Source organism: Metopolophium dirhodum, chromosome 2 (genome assembly GCF_019925205.1).
Source record: "Metopolophium dirhodum isolate CAU chromosome 2, ASM1992520v1, whole genome shotgun sequence".
In the NCBI taxonomy this organism is placed as follows: domain Eukaryota; kingdom Metazoa; phylum Arthropoda; class Insecta; order Hemiptera; family Aphididae; genus Metopolophium; species Metopolophium dirhodum.
The window spans coordinates 25,654,239-25,675,145 of record NC_083561.1 but is presented as its reverse complement, the minus strand read 5'-3'; the positions used below and the strand labels follow the sequence as shown (position 1 = coordinate 25,675,145).

Genomic DNA, 20,907 nt, shown 5'->3' with positions numbered 1-20,907 from the left:
CACTGCCAGACACGAAGGCGGCAGACGTGCGAAAAAGCTGCGTCGTGGGTTTAATATATTATTAGCGATCTGCCGACAGAAGAGAACGCTGTGGCGCGCGATATTGCAGCTGCTCCGACTTCTAAACGTATATAATATTATTATAATAATATAATACCTATCATATTTTTATGATATAATACACGTTTACGACATCGCTTTCATGATTTTATGACGGGCGATAAACGTTATGTAGAAAAGGTATACGATTGGATTCCTTATACGTAAGTACGTTCTTTGGTCTGGAAACGTCGCGCGTGTTGTACCTATATGGCTATATGATGTATATATTGTATAGTCGCCTCGGGGAGTTTAATTTACATCTTCGACGACATTTTACCTTTTTTAATAGGTAACCATTAACCGGTATATGCATATGCTACTCGAAATGCGGTATGCAATCATGTACCTGCCTACAGTACGTATGTGCGTCACTATATATATGCGCCGTGTACGCATATATGTTCGTATGTATAATGTATATACGGCCGAACGAGTGATGTAGAATAAATGTGTAGTTATTTCAATCATACGGCTCAGTAAATCAAAACGAACGCGATGTGTGCTCGTCTGTCTTCTCTAGTTAGAAGTTATTTATTGCTCGAACGCAATGACTTGTTATACCTAGCTCACGGGCTTTAATGGAACGGTACAAGTTTCTTTAGATATAACCGTTCAAAGTTTATATAACCTCAGTTGAATCATTTTTGCCGTAGTCATTTAGAAATGAGGACGTGCATTGATTTATTTTATGGTTTAATTGAAATTGACATATCTATCTCGATTCTCAGAGCACAAACGTATATAAATTATCAAACCAATGCTAAGTGTGTATACGTGCGTGTGTACGAAAAACAGAAAAATAGAAGTATAGAACACTTCACAAAAACTTCAAAACTGCTTGTAAATAATGGAGTTTGAAAAGTAGACTAAACAAATATAACATTACTAGGTCATTGTATACGTACACACAATCTACATACATTTAATTTCAAAAGTTATTTCCATAGAACCAAAGAATATATTATTTTATTATGGTTTAACACATTTTACCCTAGTCCCGACTCAGTTGACTCTTGATAATCTCGAGCTTATTTTTTTTAAATGTAAAAGTGGCCTGTGGCTCATTTTAAATATATTATGATATCTATCTACTCGTGTTTGATTATCTCGTGAATATTCAGTTTTTGAAGATTATTTAGTTTGTAAAAATGTTATAATAGTTACTGAAATCGAGATAATATAGTTTAAATACAAAAATTCTGTTATTATTAAATGAACACAAAAATGTTTGGTCTAAATAATGGAAAAACAAACAATGTTATATTAGATTTTCACCATTAGGGTCACTTGAAAAGTAACATTATCTGCAACAGAATCATCACGTATAGTACCTATATTATAGAAAATTATTTTTATTAAAACGCTGGGTCAAATGCATAAACATCAATTACAGTATAGACTTATATGTAATAACTAATAGATTATTATTAGAATGCGTTAAGATAATTATTAGGTGCATAATTTTAATATGTAAATACTGCATACACTACATATAATGTTATATGAATGATGTAATATCTTACCGTGAAATATCGTGTGTTATTCTGAGCAGAAAGCCGGAAGGATTTTAATAATTATTTTATTATTATATTATATCACGCATGTTATTCGAAAAGGAGGTTTATCCGTACACGACGTAAAATGCCTTTAAAACACCACCTGTGCGGCCATTCCAGTAAGAGTTTTAGACGGCATTAAATGTTAGACCATCAACAGCTTATAAATACCAGCTACCCAACACCGACCGTATATATCTATATATATAATATATAGTACAATAATATAACGACGTGGTAAAGATGGAGCTCGGTGTTACCATATATATGTATATAATATATATACTATACAGGTATATACGTATGTAATAGGTCTCGTTACAGCCACACGTGTATTATATTTATATAAACGTATAATGTGTATATATACGTATAAACACAATTCCCACAGGTCGTTCAGTATATAAGCCCCCGTCTGCCGTACGCCGCCGCCGCCACGCAGTATATCCGGACTCCGGAGATACCGTTAGAGAAAACCTTTATTCAAATACCCTCAGGACCGGACAAAAGATACTACCTACTACTAACTAGACTCGGAGCTTTGTATCTAGATTCTAGATACTATAATATAATATAAATTATAAATGTATATATATAATATATATCAGGAGTATAGCGGCACATTTCAAGGTATCTAAATATCGGAGATTCTTGACCACTTGCGGATATATAGTTGATATACTTTTCAAAAGTTTTCAATAATTCGTTGTTGATCTCGATCAATTTTATCGTTTTATTTTGTTATATAGGGAATTTTGTTACGAGTTTGTTGATGACTTATGGTTTTCCTAAGTGAGTATTTGATTTTATTAAATGTTGATATTTTAGTGAATAAAAAAATCATTACTAGATAATAATATCATCATCTTTAAATTTATAAAATTTTCATAATATGTCATGATAAGAAAATTGTAACACTCAAGTTGTGTCATATCATAAGTACATGGTATGTTTATCGTGTGGGTACGCATTTGTTGTACTGTATTTAGCGATGACTAGGCACGTCGAGAAATCGCTCGTATTGTATACCATGTATAGAGTACCTACCTACCTAACTTAATGAAAAAAAAGAAACGAGGTGTTTAAAAAAAGAATTCCGCAAGATAACAATTTCCAATAAATGCAGCTCTATCGCAAGCTGCCGCCGACTATATTATAATATAGGTAATATAAAATAATGCAATAATATGCACAGCGGCATTTTAAAAGACCCCTGGTCGAAAACCAGTATCGAAATCTTAGCTCATCAATATATAAATATATATATATTCTATACTTACCTAAACCGTTATTGATCATAATAAATTGTTGAGTATAGTGAGACTAGAGTCTATATATATCGAAAAAAAAGCGATATACTGCGCTGCTGCAGCAGAATGTCGTTCGAGGCGAAACATTATAAGCGAGCATTTATCCCATACACACGTCTCGGCTATTATTTACACGGGTAAATGAACGGTTGACGACCGTCAAGATATCTATAAATTTCGTCTGTATATGTACCTAAACCGCGTTTAGCAAATCCATCGGAATAAAATACCCACGCAGAGGTGCTTGTGAAAATTGATCCGGTTTTGCGATTGTTAGGTATACTAATATATCACGTATATTTATTATAAAATATCGTCTGCAAGCGCATATAGAGTAGACGACGCGACGGACAAGAATATATTATTATATTATAAATTATAAAATATAATATTGATAATGCTACGTTGCACGTCTATATACAGAGTACAACACTTTGCAAAGTGACAACGCACAATATTAGAATTAATAATAATATATTATAACAATGAACACCTGGTAGTCGAGACGAATGTCCACCTTGACATCGGACGATGTCGTCAAACAGACTGCTGCAGCATCACGGGCATCGTTCCATATAATATTTTTTTAGAACAATATAATATATCTACAATATATAGTATAATATATAATATTATGTACATAATATACCGTAGTGTGTCCATGAAAAAAGTTAAGTTGTTGCGCACACGCAAAATACAAGGGTTAAAAAATCGCAAGTTATACGAATCTACGATCCAATAGTTTAGTCTCGTATCCCGCAAACGGAATTCAAAATCATGTATATGTATATAGCCATATAGGGTACTGAAAAATATAAGCAACTGAGTGTACACTGTTTTTGAGTATATACCGTACATACAAATATATTATATTAAACTATTAAACGTGAACGTAGAAAACAATTTATAAATTTTAAATTGGATCGTGCATAATATCTTTTAGTTTTCTCTCTCTGAATCTCTAACGCAGATATATAGGTACGTCTTACACGATACCATAGGAACTCAACTGAGAGGAAAATATTATATGAAGTATAACCTGACCCGATATGGTTTAAACAGTGTTCAACTTTACGGTAACTATATACAGGATATTGTATAATATATTAATACAGCTGTTGTACGATGTCATTCTTTGCAATGGCATTTTTTAAATTTAAATTGAGTTGCTGAGCAATTGTTTTGACATGAATCAGAGGCTACCTGTGTGGAGGTTTTAAAAAGATACCATCGCACTAGGTATTTGTTTTATCTTTTTGGTCCACTACTCCACTCGCAACATAAACAAAACGCACTCATGCAAAATGATTTTTTTTTTTATATTTTTGAGTAAACTTAGAGAAAAATTATCCACTATAAGAATTACCGAGTATAATATTTTTGAGAATTTGGCATATCACGGATTGTCTAAATATTGACTCTTATTTTTAAATCTGAATTTAAATTTTGTAATAGGTAATTTTACTCTAAGGTTAGCGGTTAATGATTATTAAAAATTCATAAAAAAAATGACTTAACACGTGAATATGTTTTGTCTATGTGGCGCGTGCGGGTCTGAGAGAGATAACAAATATCAGGCTGGGAAGGCTGATATCCTCTTAAGTAAACACGAATCTGATTTTATTTAATAATAATTCGGGTATTCTATTTAGAAAATTTCTAAGTTATTCAGTATGTTTTATAGCTTATATATATATACTAACCGAAGTCCTAACCTAACCAACAATCCATGTTATATTCTCGATTTAATATTCTGAAGTAGAACGGGAGTGTCGGGGTGGAAACCCTACCACTCCGTTTCGTTCAAACAATATTATAGTTATTCATTAATCATTGTGTACACTGTACAGTATATAAGTATTTACTTTTGATATAATTTTAAACATAATATAATAACATACATAACATACATAATATTATGTATTATGTATGTTGAAATAACTATTTTGGTTCGGCATAAACCCCATGGTTATAGCCACTAAAATATGTAAATATAAGCTACATATAAGCTAAAAAAATCACTGCCCCATAAACCACTGATTTATGTTTATAAATATCAGCCTGTGTAGTGCATCTTAACTCATAAAACAAAAATAATAATAATTCTATTACACATCAAAATATTGATCGTTCGCAATTATAGGTACTCACCCCTTTTGTTGAGATGGTCTTCGATCATTACCGAGCTGATCATGTACACGTTACCGATGCTGCCGATGACGGACAGGCCGATCATGATCAACAGCCTGGCCACCCTGCTCCATTCCATGCTCAACGTGACCGGCGATACGGCGTCGCTGTCCACTAGCGGCCCGTCGTTTATCATCGTCGTGCTCATAACTGACTCTACGAAGGCTTTGGTCACGTTCATCGCGTTTGTCGTGTTATTAAATTCTTCAACCATAGCGTTCTGAAATTAAAAATAAAGTATTAGAATATTATAGTTTACGATATTATAAAAACATATTTTTTTTCATTTATATCATATAATATGTACCTTGGTTATTAATAATTAATATTTATCATTTGATACTTAAAAAATATTACCATTGATTTAATATTTTTTATAAACTGTATGTCTAAATATTATGTATTTATTCATAACAATATTAATATTACAGTAGGTATCTCATACATAAAGAATACATAATGTATATTTCCTAATATATATAACCTGACCTATGTAGGTATTAGATTTGGATTTGGGTTCATGTCTAATGTCGTCAATTAATTTTACAGTTACATCATAGGTTTTTTTTCCGAAAAACACTTTTTTTTTTTTTTAAATTTACAACCTTGAAACACATCAAAACAATGTAGGTATTCCATACATTAATTATTAACTCCGTGGTTATTTTTAAAAGTTTAAAAAATGTATTATGTGTATTATTAAAACCACCACTATACCTATTTGATTATACTTTAGTTTGTACGCAGCAGTTGTAATAAGCTACGTGCTGACTTGGCGACGTTATTTTAATACATTTTTTTTTTATTACATAGGAATTCTACAAATGAAATTCAAACACGCTATTGGCTAAAACTGTGGAGTAAAATAATTGCATGCGACGCCGTCGCGGGAGTTGATTAACTCTGAACAGATCGACGTCAGACACATTTCGCTGGTCGGCGCCATACTTTAGCCAAGGATTCTCTGCAAAGGATATATACGACGATGGGTTTCAGGCGGGTGTATAGCAGCTACTAATAAAATTCCTTTTAATGAGTTTCTGGTGGAAAACGACCTTGGAGAAAACGTGTCGTATGCGTGCTTTAATAAACATGTCAAACGCCGCCACTGACGACGCCATGGTGAAATGGATCGATCTGGAATTGACGGAGAGAAATAGAGGGACAGTGAGAGATAGAGAGAGAGAGAGTGAGAGAAGGAGAAAACCATAAACGTAAACAAATAAACGACAAATATATTAATGATGAATGAATGACAACGCTGAGAATTATGAGTGGCCTGCAACTGAACAAATGTTCGTTGTGGCGAAGACGCATTTTATACAATTTTCCTATTTATATTCGACCTTTGCAGACTTGTCGATATGCGAAGAAATATATTTATGAAATAAAAATGTATGTATAATATAACATGCTGTCGCTGCGGGTGAAAATCATAGTATTGAGAAGTTCGCTATATAGTTGTGTAAGATTAAAGTAAGCACGCGCACACGCACATTAAAATAAGTTATAATTTTGCCTCAGGAAATGTGTGATTACCGTATAACAATAAGTCAAATCACCACATATATAGGTTAGGTACCTACCTAATCAGTAATCACCTATTAAATTTCTAAATCTATTGTACTTTCATGGATATATATATATATATATTACAATGACAATATTATATTGTATAAAAGGAAAATGTATTGTCTTCGATATGGATTATTGATTTTTACCGGGAATTTGTTTTATGTTGAAAATAATTATTAAACCTATCATAGGTACCGTACATTTATACAAATTAAATCTACCTACAAAAGACTTTTTTATTCCATATAATATTCATACAAAATAGTTTTGCTACATAATATTATATATTATAATATTTATCACTGTGATGTTTATTCGGTTTGATTTAATGATAATAGAAACTGAACCGAAATATAATATAAAATATATACCTACCTATATAATATAAAATATTTGTACGTACCTCAACTTTTTTTTTATTCACATGTTTTATAGTGCGTTGTAACGTATGATACGTATATGGTAGGTATGTATAACGTTGGATGTATGCAAACAAAATATAATATTATGTCACGTGTGGTCAACATGAATAAAATATGTTGGTACGTTATTGTTAGATTACTTAAATTATGGATGACAGGAAGATGTAATATGGCTTATGTCAGGCTTTCAGGAAAAATTTTTTTTTACCTTCTTTTCTGTGTAACAGGAGAATTCAAACTATATATAACATATTTTAATACGTTTATTAAATGGTTTTGCAACGCGTAAATTGTAAAGTGAACGCGAGTGTTAAAAGTTGTTAACCCTTATTGTGAAAATAATTGTATAAAATGCAAATAACGAAAAGTACAAAGCACAACACAACGAATACGGGTTAATAAAATTTACATGGATAAAAAAATACAATCATAGCTAATTAAAAAATATTATTTATGCGAAAAAATTCGGTATGTGATTTTTTCAATCCTAAAATGGTATTATAAATTTATCAATAAAATATATAAAATAAACATAATTATAATATTTTTGACAAATCATAGGTTATGCGAATAGTTTTATTGTTACCTATTGGCTATTTATACGGCATGGCTTTTTGTATACAATTTCTTTAATATATTATATTTATTAGTTGAATGGAATACCTATAAATTAAAATGTAAAGAAGAAAATGTACTACTAGTATTTATAATCAATAGGTAGTTATACCTTATGGCTTAGATCATAATAATATTGTACTGGTACGTAGGGCCATACTCTTAAAAATCTGTTCCAAAAATTAAATTTGTTAAACATAATATGAATGGTTAGGTAGGTACTTATAGTAAGTTGGTATCAGTTATCAGCTACTAGGGAACAACACGTTTTAATACACGATACACCTTAAATACAGCTAATAACAATAATTGATTATTTTATTTTTTAACTTAAATAAGATTATACCTACATGGTAATCATCCCAGTATTTTGTTGTCGTCTTACGTTTGTGTAATAATATAGTTTGAATTTTACCTAAGTAATAAAGTTTATGGTAGGTTAACCAAATATATCTATAAGTAGCTCAGTGGCGTATTTAGGTTATTGTCATGGGGGGGGGGGGGGTGCAGGGGCGCCATTTCAGTTTTAAAATAGGGCTGCCAAATTTTTTACCAGGCCACAGTTATAATAATGAAAATTGAAATGTAGCCATGTTGGAGTTTTTTCTAACCTTACTATTAGGGATGAAAAATAATTAATATTTTAAGTCATAACACTATGGTAAAAGTATAATTCATTAATATACATATTGTTTCTTTAATAGGTATCTAAGTATATCTATGTAGTATGTATATCCCTTTATTTATAAAATATTTTTTTCTTATATTAATTATTTCAATTAATTCAATTTAACTGATACATCGGGCATCGGCGCCAGCATGAAATTAAGGCAGGCCAATATGATACGGCGAAAAATAGGGCCGCCAATGTATACGCTGCGATACCCCAAATGGCGCCCCTGGAGGGGGATATGTTTTTATCTAGTAGCCCCGACTTTAAAGTTAGGACTGCGAAAATGTTGCATATTATATACAGCCTATAGGGGGGAGAGGGAGGAGGATTGATCCCCTTGATACCTCCCCCCCCCGTAAATACGCCACTGAAGTAGCTACGTAGGTAATAAATATGACGGAGAAAACTATTTTCTAAAATATTATACAGTTATTGAACGAAACCAAACTACAACGATATTATATTTATAATAAGTCAGTAAGAACGAACGGGGTTGAAGACATTCGAATAGATTTTATAACATTTATTTATAATATTACCACCTATATGGATGTTTGCAATTTGTATAATTGTATATAATATACACAACTTCGAGAATTTGTGTATTATGTAATAAAATATTATAGATTTTAGTTGCTAGTAAGTACACAGTGCATATTATATTATTCTTCAACGATTCAACAGAACGAACGGTTTTCACAATTTCCATAAAACGCACAACAAACACACAACAGATTAAATTGTGTGCCTAATGCGGGTTTCGTTATGTCTACCGGCATCAACTAACAAAGGGTACCTAATGAAAAGCAAACATACGTAAAATAAAGCGAATGAAAATTATATTATATCATTACCAACATCGTCTGGTAAAAAAGCAATCAAATCATCCGCAGTACTGCAAACTATAAACAGTTGTTTGAGGCCGTATGCCGACATGCTAATGATCAACAAATTAATACGAACTTAAACATTTAAGTTAAATAATTTACCGCGAACTTATCGCAAACCCACAACAACTAATACGAGAGTCACCCGAGTTTTCGACAGCACATCGTCGATAATATGACCTGCGGGTAAACGGCTCTAAAGTCTAAAGCTTACTCTAACTGAGTTAATCTGTCAATTGACAACCGACTGCTCGAAAGGGCAATAATGTGATATTTATACACCGAAGGACGAAGACGTAAAATAATTGTCCATTGAACCACAGAATAATGATTGAATGTTTATTATAAGATATCATATATCTGTCATATAAAAAAAAATAACTTGTAAAATTTGAAGTTAATTAAAAAAAGTAACTCGTAATGTAAACAATTTAAAACTAACTTAACTTTATGACTAGTTAATGCCCAGACTTGCATTTTATTAACCACATAGTTTTCGGGTGACCTAAATACGTCATTCTGAAGAATACGTATAGGAAATTAGACTTCTCCGAGGTCTATGACGACGGAAAACCGTGTTCAGTGTAAGATATAATATGTTATTACAAACGAACAAAAACGACGTTGTAACTAAACTTTAAAATTAAAAAATGCACCGAACTAACAATAAATAACCTTTTTAAGATGATATAAGTATATGATGCTTATTAGTTATTATATTATTATATAAATGTTTCGACAGGTCAATATTTATATACCTATACTTGTTAGATGCTATTCTGCTTTTTTATTAGTATTTCCATTATTAATATTTATGATTCAATATTTGGAAAAGTTTATTTTCCTTCGAAATTAAACATAATATAATTATAATAATAATAATATTATTTCAAACAATATAGTTTCTGATTTATACGGAGTCTAATTGCCGTTTGTTCAGAAGTTTGTATAATTATGTAAAAATAAGAATTTTTACTTTAAAAATTGAAAATTTGTATGTACATAGCTGCATGTAAAATAGTATAATCCCATTTTTGAATATGTGTTTTTATTATAAATATTATAAACTTGTAAAATTATAAGAATTTAAATAAATATTTTTTGTGCTATAAAATATTTGTACTATATGTATAGCACAGGAGGAAATTACACACAATTTTATTCAAAATTTTAAAATTTTCTTCTGCCTGACGTTTAATAGTTGCAATTATTATAATAATTAATCTTTTTTTTTTTTATTATTTATTATTGGAATATTTACAATCTATGCTACAATAGGCATAATAAGCAAATTTGAACACATACATACAATTTTTTTTTTTTTTTACAACATGAACACATGAGGAGGGAGGCCATCCAGTGATAGAACCCAACATTAATTATTCTAGATTAGTATTTTTGTAATATAGTTTTCAGAGCAATTAACAATTGTAGTTGTATGTTATTTATTCATAAGGTTAGCAACCAAATTGCCTAATTATACTCTTGAACCTGTCATTTACATTATATAAATAATGAATTACATTTTTGAGTATGTATTTATGGGTATGTACATTTGGAGTAGGTACTCGCTTTGACAAGTGTCAACTTATTTTATTGTATTATTATTTTATTTAAAGATAAATATTAAAAATATATTCTATGAAATATAAAAAATTTCTAGGTATATTATAAACACAGTAGGTATTCATTTTATTTAAAGTTAGTAAACTTTGTTTAAAGGATTAAAATTATAGGAATAATTATTAATTTTTTGTGTAATTTTGTCATAGTATTAAGACATCCGTTTTGTCACTATTGTAATTGCTTTTAAGCATAGAGGTGATTTTAATTAAATATATTTAAATCTCTCGAAATGTATAATAAGCAAAACAGACTACTGAGAGATTATTCAAATATGCTTAGAATTTTTAGGATTTTAAAAATGAATACATAAATATTAAACTTGCATATAAATTAATATTAATCATACAGGGCATTTGAGAACAACTTTCGATCTAACTTTTCGCCGTTATTCTTAAATGAATATTATATTTAAAAATAAAAAAAATTTGCAAGTTTTGTTTTTGTTTTTGTTTTTTTTAACATACAGTTCACCTTGATAACTTATTTTTCTTATAGCTGTAATTGAATTATGTAAAGTTGTTAATAATAATGATATAAATTCAATTTAAATTCTTTTGTACTTTTGTTCATTCTTAAGATTCCTTTTTACAGTAAGAAACATTATTGTGATTTTTTATTTATATACATTATATCTACCTACACACTTGTTTAAATTAAATCATCAAAATTATAACTATTATAATAACGAATAAATAACAAATTTAAAATGAGGACATAAAATACTGTTTGGTTTTATTAAAACTGTAAAAAAAACTCAGATTCAATTTTGATACTTATAAAAATTAACCTATATTATAGTTGGTATATTATATATTATGTGTTGATATTTTGAGTTTTTGAACCTAAACTTTAATTAGAGCCTAGAGTTATACAAATCACAATTTAATAATTGGAATATTGGAAAACAATATAATCATGTAGTATATTCAGCGTTTAATCCAAACGTAAAAATCATGAACGTATAATTGATTATTTCTATTTAGTTATATACCCATTTAATAATTTAACATTCTTGTTATTGTGATAAAACCTTTTATGCTGCTTACAACTGTAAATTTTAATACCTACTTCTAATGATGGAAGAAATAACTAGGTACCTACCTACCTATATTAATTATATTATATGTACATACAATTACGATTCATATTATGCCTGTGAGATGTACCACCTATAAATCACAAAGACATATTATTAGGGCGAATGACATAAACCAAGTATAGTGACAATCAATGTATACATATTATGTATACAAGTATACAGTATACTAATTATTATAGTACCTACTGTTGCCAGGAACGTATTAAAACATTTAGATTTAGTAAAAAAATGCCCACCTCAAATTATTAAGTATAAACTACCTAATACAACGTTATATAACTTATTATAATGTCGTTGCATATAATATTATTACGTATGATAAACTGATATTTTTTTTTTAAGTCCCTCTATATGTTTTTACTTTTATTTATAATATATAAAAAAAAAACAGTTAAAAATGAACTACCCTTACAATTGTACCACTTGTGGCTCAAGCCCTCTTGGATCTCCATTAAATACGTCTCTTACTGCTGCAGTATATACACTATACAGTTAGTATAGGTACGTTATATTATAAATGTATACTGTTATCATAATTAATCACACACACACACACACACACATATATATATAGGTATTAATTAGTTATTGTTTACTGAAATTGTTTTATACGTTTTTTAATAGATTTATAAATCAAAAAGTAGTTAATTGTCAATTGTTATTGGTATAGGTTGAACTAAAAGCAAACAGCGGCTGTGCACTGAGCCACTGCAGAATATCATTACATATTATTATACGAATAAAAGTGTTATTTCCTACCTATTAAAATCAGCAAAACCTCTTTGAAAACTTTTATTTCTTGCCATCATCTTTTAAAAGCCATATAGATCGTGTTGATAGAATTGAACATAGGTATTAGTAGTCACGATGCGTTTTGTAAATAATGAAAAATCAACGATGTGCATAATATAAAGGTATATTCGAACCACTGCCAGCAGTTGAAAGAATACGTGACGCGCTTATGGGCCATATGTATCGTCAATGAAAATGTTATTCGATTTCGTATTTTCCACATCAATGGTATCATATTCTAGGTATATGCGGTCTACACGTGTGCTAATTTAATTCAAATTTTATAATGTGTCACACCGGTTTCAAAAAAAATTTTTTATAAAAATCCGACGAAAATGTACCTATAAGTTAAAACTATATTAATATAATATCTTAAATCGGCACAACGGGCGCACGGTTTAATCGTAGTCATCTGGTATTGCTAGGTATGGTAAACAAGTGAACGACATCTACTGTCTTCAACAAAAAATTGCCCATTTTTTCGGGGGTGGATAAAAAAAAAAATAAAAACGCGAAATCCAACTCGTTAACCGATCGTTCGGAGCGGGTGCATTGGAATAAAGAAAATAAAACTCAGACTAAATACGACGTATACCGGCTTTAATATATACAGCACTCCGAGCGTCTGCACCGCGATGGTGGTTTTAAATGAATCGACGGAGAGAGATGCGTACGAGGTATATACATAGGCGTATATTATATTATGTCTGGTGCGTGATGCTCGTGCAGCGTATTCGGCGCGCGTATACCACGTTCACCGCCGAGCTCATATATTTATACCGCTCGATCGTTGTGGACTTTAAACACGAGTTTATATAGACATAATTTGCAGACCAAACGAGAACGTCCGCAAACGTCTCGTGCCTATTTTATGTTTTATGTTTAGCGAGCGTAGGTATACTCACGGATGTATTTTTGCGCTTACCCCGGTATTCGCATCGTCTTTGCTTATATATATATATATATACTCCTTGACTCCGCGGTGTAAACTGCGCGAACACACTTCTACGAGCGCACTGCATCTATGGTACGCGCGCGGTGTAACACACGTCACACGCGCGCGCTCGTCTAGACGAGTAGACGACCATTCGCCGGCCAACGAACAATATAATATAATATAATATGTATAGCCGATTTTGTTGTTATCACCATTATTATTATTGTTACTGTCTTGGCATTGGCCGCGGTGAAACGCGAACACGCCGATTTGGCACGGACGGGTGCAGGCTGCATCTCTGCGACGATTTCGTTTTTACCCCTCTTATATAGACGAAAAGCAGTGTCGATGGTTTTTGGCCGACGAATAATATACATAGGTATATATTATGATTTTGCTCCAGAACCATGCGCAGCGATTGCAGGCTTCTCCGACAAGTCAATTTGGCAAGAGTTATACGCCGTCCGCCTCATCGGCCTCATAGCCCAGGTCATAATTATTATTTATCTCACTACCTACCATATTATATTATTATCACTACGTACAGTGAGACGGAGAACATATTTTACGATTGTTTACGGCGTTCGATGCGTTTTGCACAACGTTATATCATCGCTTTTTTAAAACAGAAACAACATTTTTATTCATTTCTTTTATTATTTGCACAATGTATAACAATTATTATACTTTATAATATTATTATGATATGTATGACGTATGTATATATATATATATTTAGATAACCCGTTTAAAAAACTTTAAGCAGAACAAAATATAATATTCGAAATATAAAGAATAAAAACTTTTTGCTTGAAAGTACGAGTGCTTTATAACGCGTACTGCGTATTTTGTGTATGAATATTATTTGACTTCTAAAATAAATAAATATTTAATATTATAGTATGAATAAAACAATATTTTGTGAAACTGAAAAAAAACTTTTAAAACAATTTTGATTCTGTGAAAATCAAACTGACATAATTAAACGATTTTTGAATTCTCCTGAGAACATTATCGAGGAATATAAAACTGTTAGAATTAGTATTATAAATCGAAAACGTACGAATTTGGGAGGGTGATTTTTTTAATCCGTATCCGCGCTTTCATTTTAGTACGGAGATTATCGAAAGTATTGGAGTTTCGACAAATTTACATATTTTAATGAAACAAAATATTTTACTTGGTATAATATAACAATGATATATTAATATGTTTTTAAATAAAAATACCCATAAGCGAATCACTTGTTACTCTTGTAGTCTTAAGTATACTAAAATTATTCATAGATAAAGACGTTATTATACGTACATTTTTATAGTACCATATATTTTGTTTTACGATGCATACACCATCGGTACATATTGTTGTAACGAAAAGATTAATCATTTTCCAGTTCGATTTTGTAGGCAAATTGTTTAGTAAGTTATTCGTTTTGTTTTTATTAAATAACCAAAAAATAAATATTAATTTTTCCCCGATACATAATAAAAGCATTATAATTTAGCGATATTCGGTTGAGTTGACTCGTTAAATGTATTGTGTATGGATACGTCAAAGTTTTTACTCATATAGTACATAATAAATTGTTGTTGTGATTGATTAATGACACAATGTTTCGATACTTCTTGCGGTGAATCGAGTCTATACATTATTATTTGAGTACGTATAGCGACGACGTGACGTACGGAAGTAAGACAAACATTTAGAAAATATATAAAATCTATAGGAAAATAAGTTTATATTTCCATAACGTTTCGTCATTAATTTCATTTAAAACTATTTAGTGTAGTATCTAATTTTGATATCCGTCAAAATATTTAAACAAGTAAGTTTTATTCAAAACTTTCAAATTCAATTATATTTTATGAAGAATATAGGTAAAACTTATAATACTATACTGTATCGATTTTAGAAGACTAAAATATTTTCTATGTTAAAAATATTCTGCACATAATATTATAATTAATTAATAACTCTCACGTAAGTGTATTATTTTAGTTTCAACATAATATACACCGGAAATAATCTACGAAAAGTATGTAGGTCTGAGACTGAAAGTTCTATTAAATTAGTATTGTGTCTTGTGTTTATAAATATGCTTTTTTTCTTTTACATAAACATTTCCGTCTAGAGTCAACACCCACCAGCAATATTCTTTACAAGCCATTAGGTTCAAATCACTATGAAAATTACCCCCTATACTCGTGTTTTCAGGCTATAAACATTTAACATTATATTTCATCATTTTTATGTAATTTAATATCAACGCGTACTGTTTTCGTTGTTCTAAACTCCTAACTTCTGAGTTACATTATAGCCGGATAAGTCAACTTAATATCATTGTAGAATAATGCATCGTTTTTTTATTAAATTTATAATCCTTAAAAAAAAAAAACATAAACACTAGGTTAATGCACTATAATAGTGGAATATTTTTAATGGCTTACAACAATCAAATTAAGATTAATAAGTTATAACTTTTGGTAACTATTGCGGCTGCGGCTTTGACAGAAAACTAAAATTTGCAATCCATCTCAATGTTGTACAGATAATTGTAATTTAAAGTTTATAAAAATTATACGTGGCTTATAAGGAATGATTGATACTTGCAGACATTTTTCTTAAAAATACTACAACACTCAAGAAACTTTTAAAATTAAGGTTTGATTACTTTTCACGCAAAGTGTATAATTTTTCAATTATTTTAATACATAAAACATTAATTAGACCTTTTCACGATAAAAGTATCCTACTATCCTCATAGAATATAGAATATTTAATAATAAACTAATAATATGCCTATAATATAACATGATATGTATAGTATAGGTATATGTACTTATATAAGAATAATTATATATTATTAAGATAGTCAACGACCGTTATGATGACCCTTAAATACCCTCCTTATATTTTACATAATACCTACATTAATGTGTTCCTTAGCCATAGATGATAAAAAAAATTATTTTCATCTCCCCCTAAAAGAGTGAATACGTTATAGGCAAAGCAGGAAATCGGGCATTGTTATGCGATGCCCGGGCACTGTGCACAATTCCCATACATTTTTAATACCTACTCAAATTGATCATACATTGGCCGGGCAAAGTGTAGGTACCCTGCCTACATTTATATCGAATGGTATTTATACGTAACAAGAACACTACAAAACTATTCTTACACATTTTATTCGTTTGATACCACGACTTGGTAGTTACGAGATATACCTATCTAATTGTACGCAATTACGTACGCATACATTATGTAAAACCAATCGGTGTAAATGCAAAAATCTCTACGTTATAATTCTACGTGCCATAATAGTTGAGTATGTGATAATAAATCAAATAATACAATGTTATCCTATGTGACTAACATTACTTTTTACCCAAGTTAGAGGGTATCCACACTGGTGGGCCTCCCTCCTCACGCCATTTCATGGCTAATATGTACCTTATATTAGCTATCAAATTTACTTATTGTATTGTATATATAAATATTACAGATTGTAAATAATGTAAATACTCTATTTTTATCTAATAAATAATAAATAAACTTAATAAACATTACTTTTTAGTAATAATTAATTAAAATAAAACTATCACTGTGCACAATGCCCGATTTCCTACTTTGCCCTTAAAATATACATATACATACAAAAATTAACTACACTAAATATTAGATCAATTGGACAAAGTTAATCCGTGCCTATTTTAACTTAAGTCCGAACTCTTAATTTTTTTCAAAATAGGTACACTGAACCTACCTATATTAAAATAAAATAAATTTAGTGATTTATATTAATTAATTATTCGGTAATATATCAATATGTTTAAATAATTATAAGTTATAACACGTGACAAAAAAAAAAAAACAAAAAAAAACACATAAATCATTTACAAATCAAAAGTTTAAGTTCTATTCAATAAGTAGAATATGTAGATAAGATTTTTCCATAAATTAAATAGCACACAAAATGGATAAGTTATCTTAAAAATGATTTGATATACGAGACGTCCATCAATCGAAAAACTGTCTAAAAGTAGTTGAATGAAAAATCGAAATCGTTTATATATTCGCTTAGTCAATTTACAATCTCTTTAAAATAATATAATATATACACTTTTGGAAATGCATAATAATTGGAAGTTTAAATTAATGAATAAAATCGAATTAAGCACTGCACAGTTTATTTTATATAATATTTAGTTAATATATAATAATCTATATAATATGATATCAGATATGTTATGGACTTTATAACAAAATCCATGGCTTACTGACTATAGATTTTAATTTCTAATTATATTTATTTTTAAATTTTTAAACATTATCTTATTTAAAGTGACAATTATTTATAAGTAATGGCTACTCGTTATAATTATTCTAGTGGAAGTATATTAATTATTTAGGTCAGTACAATGTAGTGTGCAACAAAAGATAATTTTTTTATCATTAGTAATCGGAGAATATTTTGGGATAACGATGCACCCTAAAGTTTTCCCGAAGAATTGAATATCAAATTTTCTAAGCTTATTAAAATAATCCTTCAACTTCTCTTGTTATGTATAATGCTGTGTCACTTGCAGCGATGGCGTCATTAATTTAATATTAAAAGGCGCGGCATTATTTTCAATAATTTTATAATATTGTTATAATATAATATAATATAATGAAAAATCAAAAAATATAATATTGTACAATATTTTAACTGTAAATTTAATTATTACAACAGGTTTCCAGTCTGCAGAAAAATTTTGATTTTTTAATTATTAATAAAAATTATAATTCACAAAAGATTTAATTAATTTAACAAAATACGCATTTCTACAATATTATATTTGTCGTAAACTCTACTCAACTTTAGTGCAAAACATAGACAAAAACGTTTCTTGTGAGTACATTTTCTTTGAATAGAGAATAATACGGCGATGAGTCATAATAATGGTTTATCATCTCGGTCGAAATCTATTATTTTTCAGTTTTGTATGGTTTATAATAAGGAGGAAAATGTTACAACCCTAAAAGTAAATCGATGTTTTTGGGGCTTTTAAGTAAAATATTTTATCCAAAGTACATAAGAAAATATATTTTCAAACATTTGAAAAACAAGTTCATATTTCTTTTTGTACGCGTAATTTGTTTATTTTATTATAGCCGTATAGGTTTAGTCAGGAAAAAAGTGTTTCAAAAAGTTATATATGCTAGTACAATATTGAATATTGATTACGAATTCGACACAGATGGTACTTTTAAAATAAATAATTTTTGGAATTTTAAATAACTTTTTAAGGAAATTGAAAAAAAATAATATAATAATATGAACAATACGATTGTAAAATAATTTTTTTACAGCCATTTAAAGTTTAAACTGTATTTATAGTGAAATCAATTCATTGTTTTATGACATTGTTAAATAAATACATTTTGGTTTTACTTCCTTTGTTTGAATACATAATTATGAGCTATAAAACATGATATTTTAATATACGGTTAATTTAATACTGCGTATGCCGTATATATTATATTAAATATCTTGAATATTTGAACTTAAAATATTTTGTATAAATATTTAAAATATTTTTAATTTTATGACAAATTTACTTTTAAATTTATAAATGTATTGTATAATTTTTGTAGCTATTAAGAATTGAACATTTAGTACAATGTTGCTGATAAAGTCATTTATTATTATAATATAATCAATATATTTATAAATTGATCAATTCTTTTCACAAATTTATTTTAAACGTCTTTTAAGTTTTGACCCTCAAACATTCGTTCTATTCAAGCGTTTCAAAATATAACTCTTTGTAACATTACTGTTGTCCCCTGGCTTATAACAAACCAATAGCCCTACTCAACGACCTACAAATAAAAACTTCAAATACACTTGCAAAACTACATTATAAGCGTTTTCTCACAAAACTTACATTAAACACTATCCCATTAATTCAAACCATGTCTTAAAATTGTATCACTGATAAGAAACTGGGACCGTGACTTATTATACTCTGACAAAATAAAAACAAAATTGTGTTTCCTCCTTGATAATATACTTTAATATATACTATTATACGCGGGATATTACCAATGGCATCACCCATTGTCACTTCCCCTACTTCCCCTGTTACGAATGTTTGTATAAATCCATAAATCAAACTATTCACCTATCCTTCCTGTTGTATCGAATATCTAATCTAGATTTTTTCGTTGAAATAAAGGCATAGAAATAATTATTAATACAACCATAACACAATATATTTAATGTTACCTATATATATTATGTGTACAACCAGAGATATCTTTTATATTTAATGTGCACATAACGTTTAATAATAAAATTAGGAAATTACTCGTTCCAATTTTGGTGTTAGATGGGTGGATCAACATTTTTAAAAACAATATCCGCCAATTAATTCAAAATAATCCTTTTTTATAATACTTCCAATTGAAAATCAGATGTTTGTATCGGCACAAGATACACTACTTAAATGGTACGAAAAATATCGAGTAAGTATTCAAAAATATGGTATTCAATATAATTAATATTTATATAATAGTTCCAAAAATCAGAATTTGAATAAAAGCATAATTATAGAAAAAATTGGAGTGTGCATGCTTGCTGCTTGGTGAATCACTTTGTATAATGATTGTAAAGTAGTGTTTTCTAAACGAGAACATTGTACAGTATTCGAAGTGACGAGAAAAATATATTATAGGTATGTGAAATGTGAATGTACAACTCCTAAAACAATTATTCTTGTGACAAAATGTGTATACAAGCCGTGCGTTTTCGGGGCAGTATACGTAAATAATCTCGACGATATTTGAATACAAAAAATATCAGTTTGTTTTTTTATTTCATACTCTTTGGAGAATTCCACTCCGTGGCTTATGCGATTTGAGCGTACCCTTTTTTTATACATTACAGAAAATTCTCTATTTTGTGAAATGAACGGCTCTGACGCGTGCGAACCCCGGCTGCGATAAATTCCGTTCAATAAATTGTGCAACCTACAGTTTACAGTTGTATTATACTGATCACCAATAGTTTAAGAGAAAAAAATTGCAGGAAAAGAGGTATTATAGTTATACCTATGAAATAATATAAAGAAATATT

The 20,907-nt window shown here is 29.3% G+C and overlaps 1 protein-coding gene across 2 annotated transcripts in view; it reads right to left on the bottom strand.

Annotated features, from left to right (window-relative positions):
- The window catches only part of LOC132938019 (melatonin receptor type 1A-like), a 131,937-nt gene that overhangs the window by 26,114 nt on the left and 84,916 nt on the right, over positions 1-20,907 (bottom strand). For both annotated transcript variants that reach the window (XM_061004671.1, XM_061004672.1), the window contains one exon: positions 5,120-5,378. In XM_061004671.1, coding sequence (XP_060860654.1) covers positions 5,120-5,378 — 259 coding nt within the window. The remainder of the gene's footprint in view (positions 1-5,119; positions 5,379-20,907) is intronic.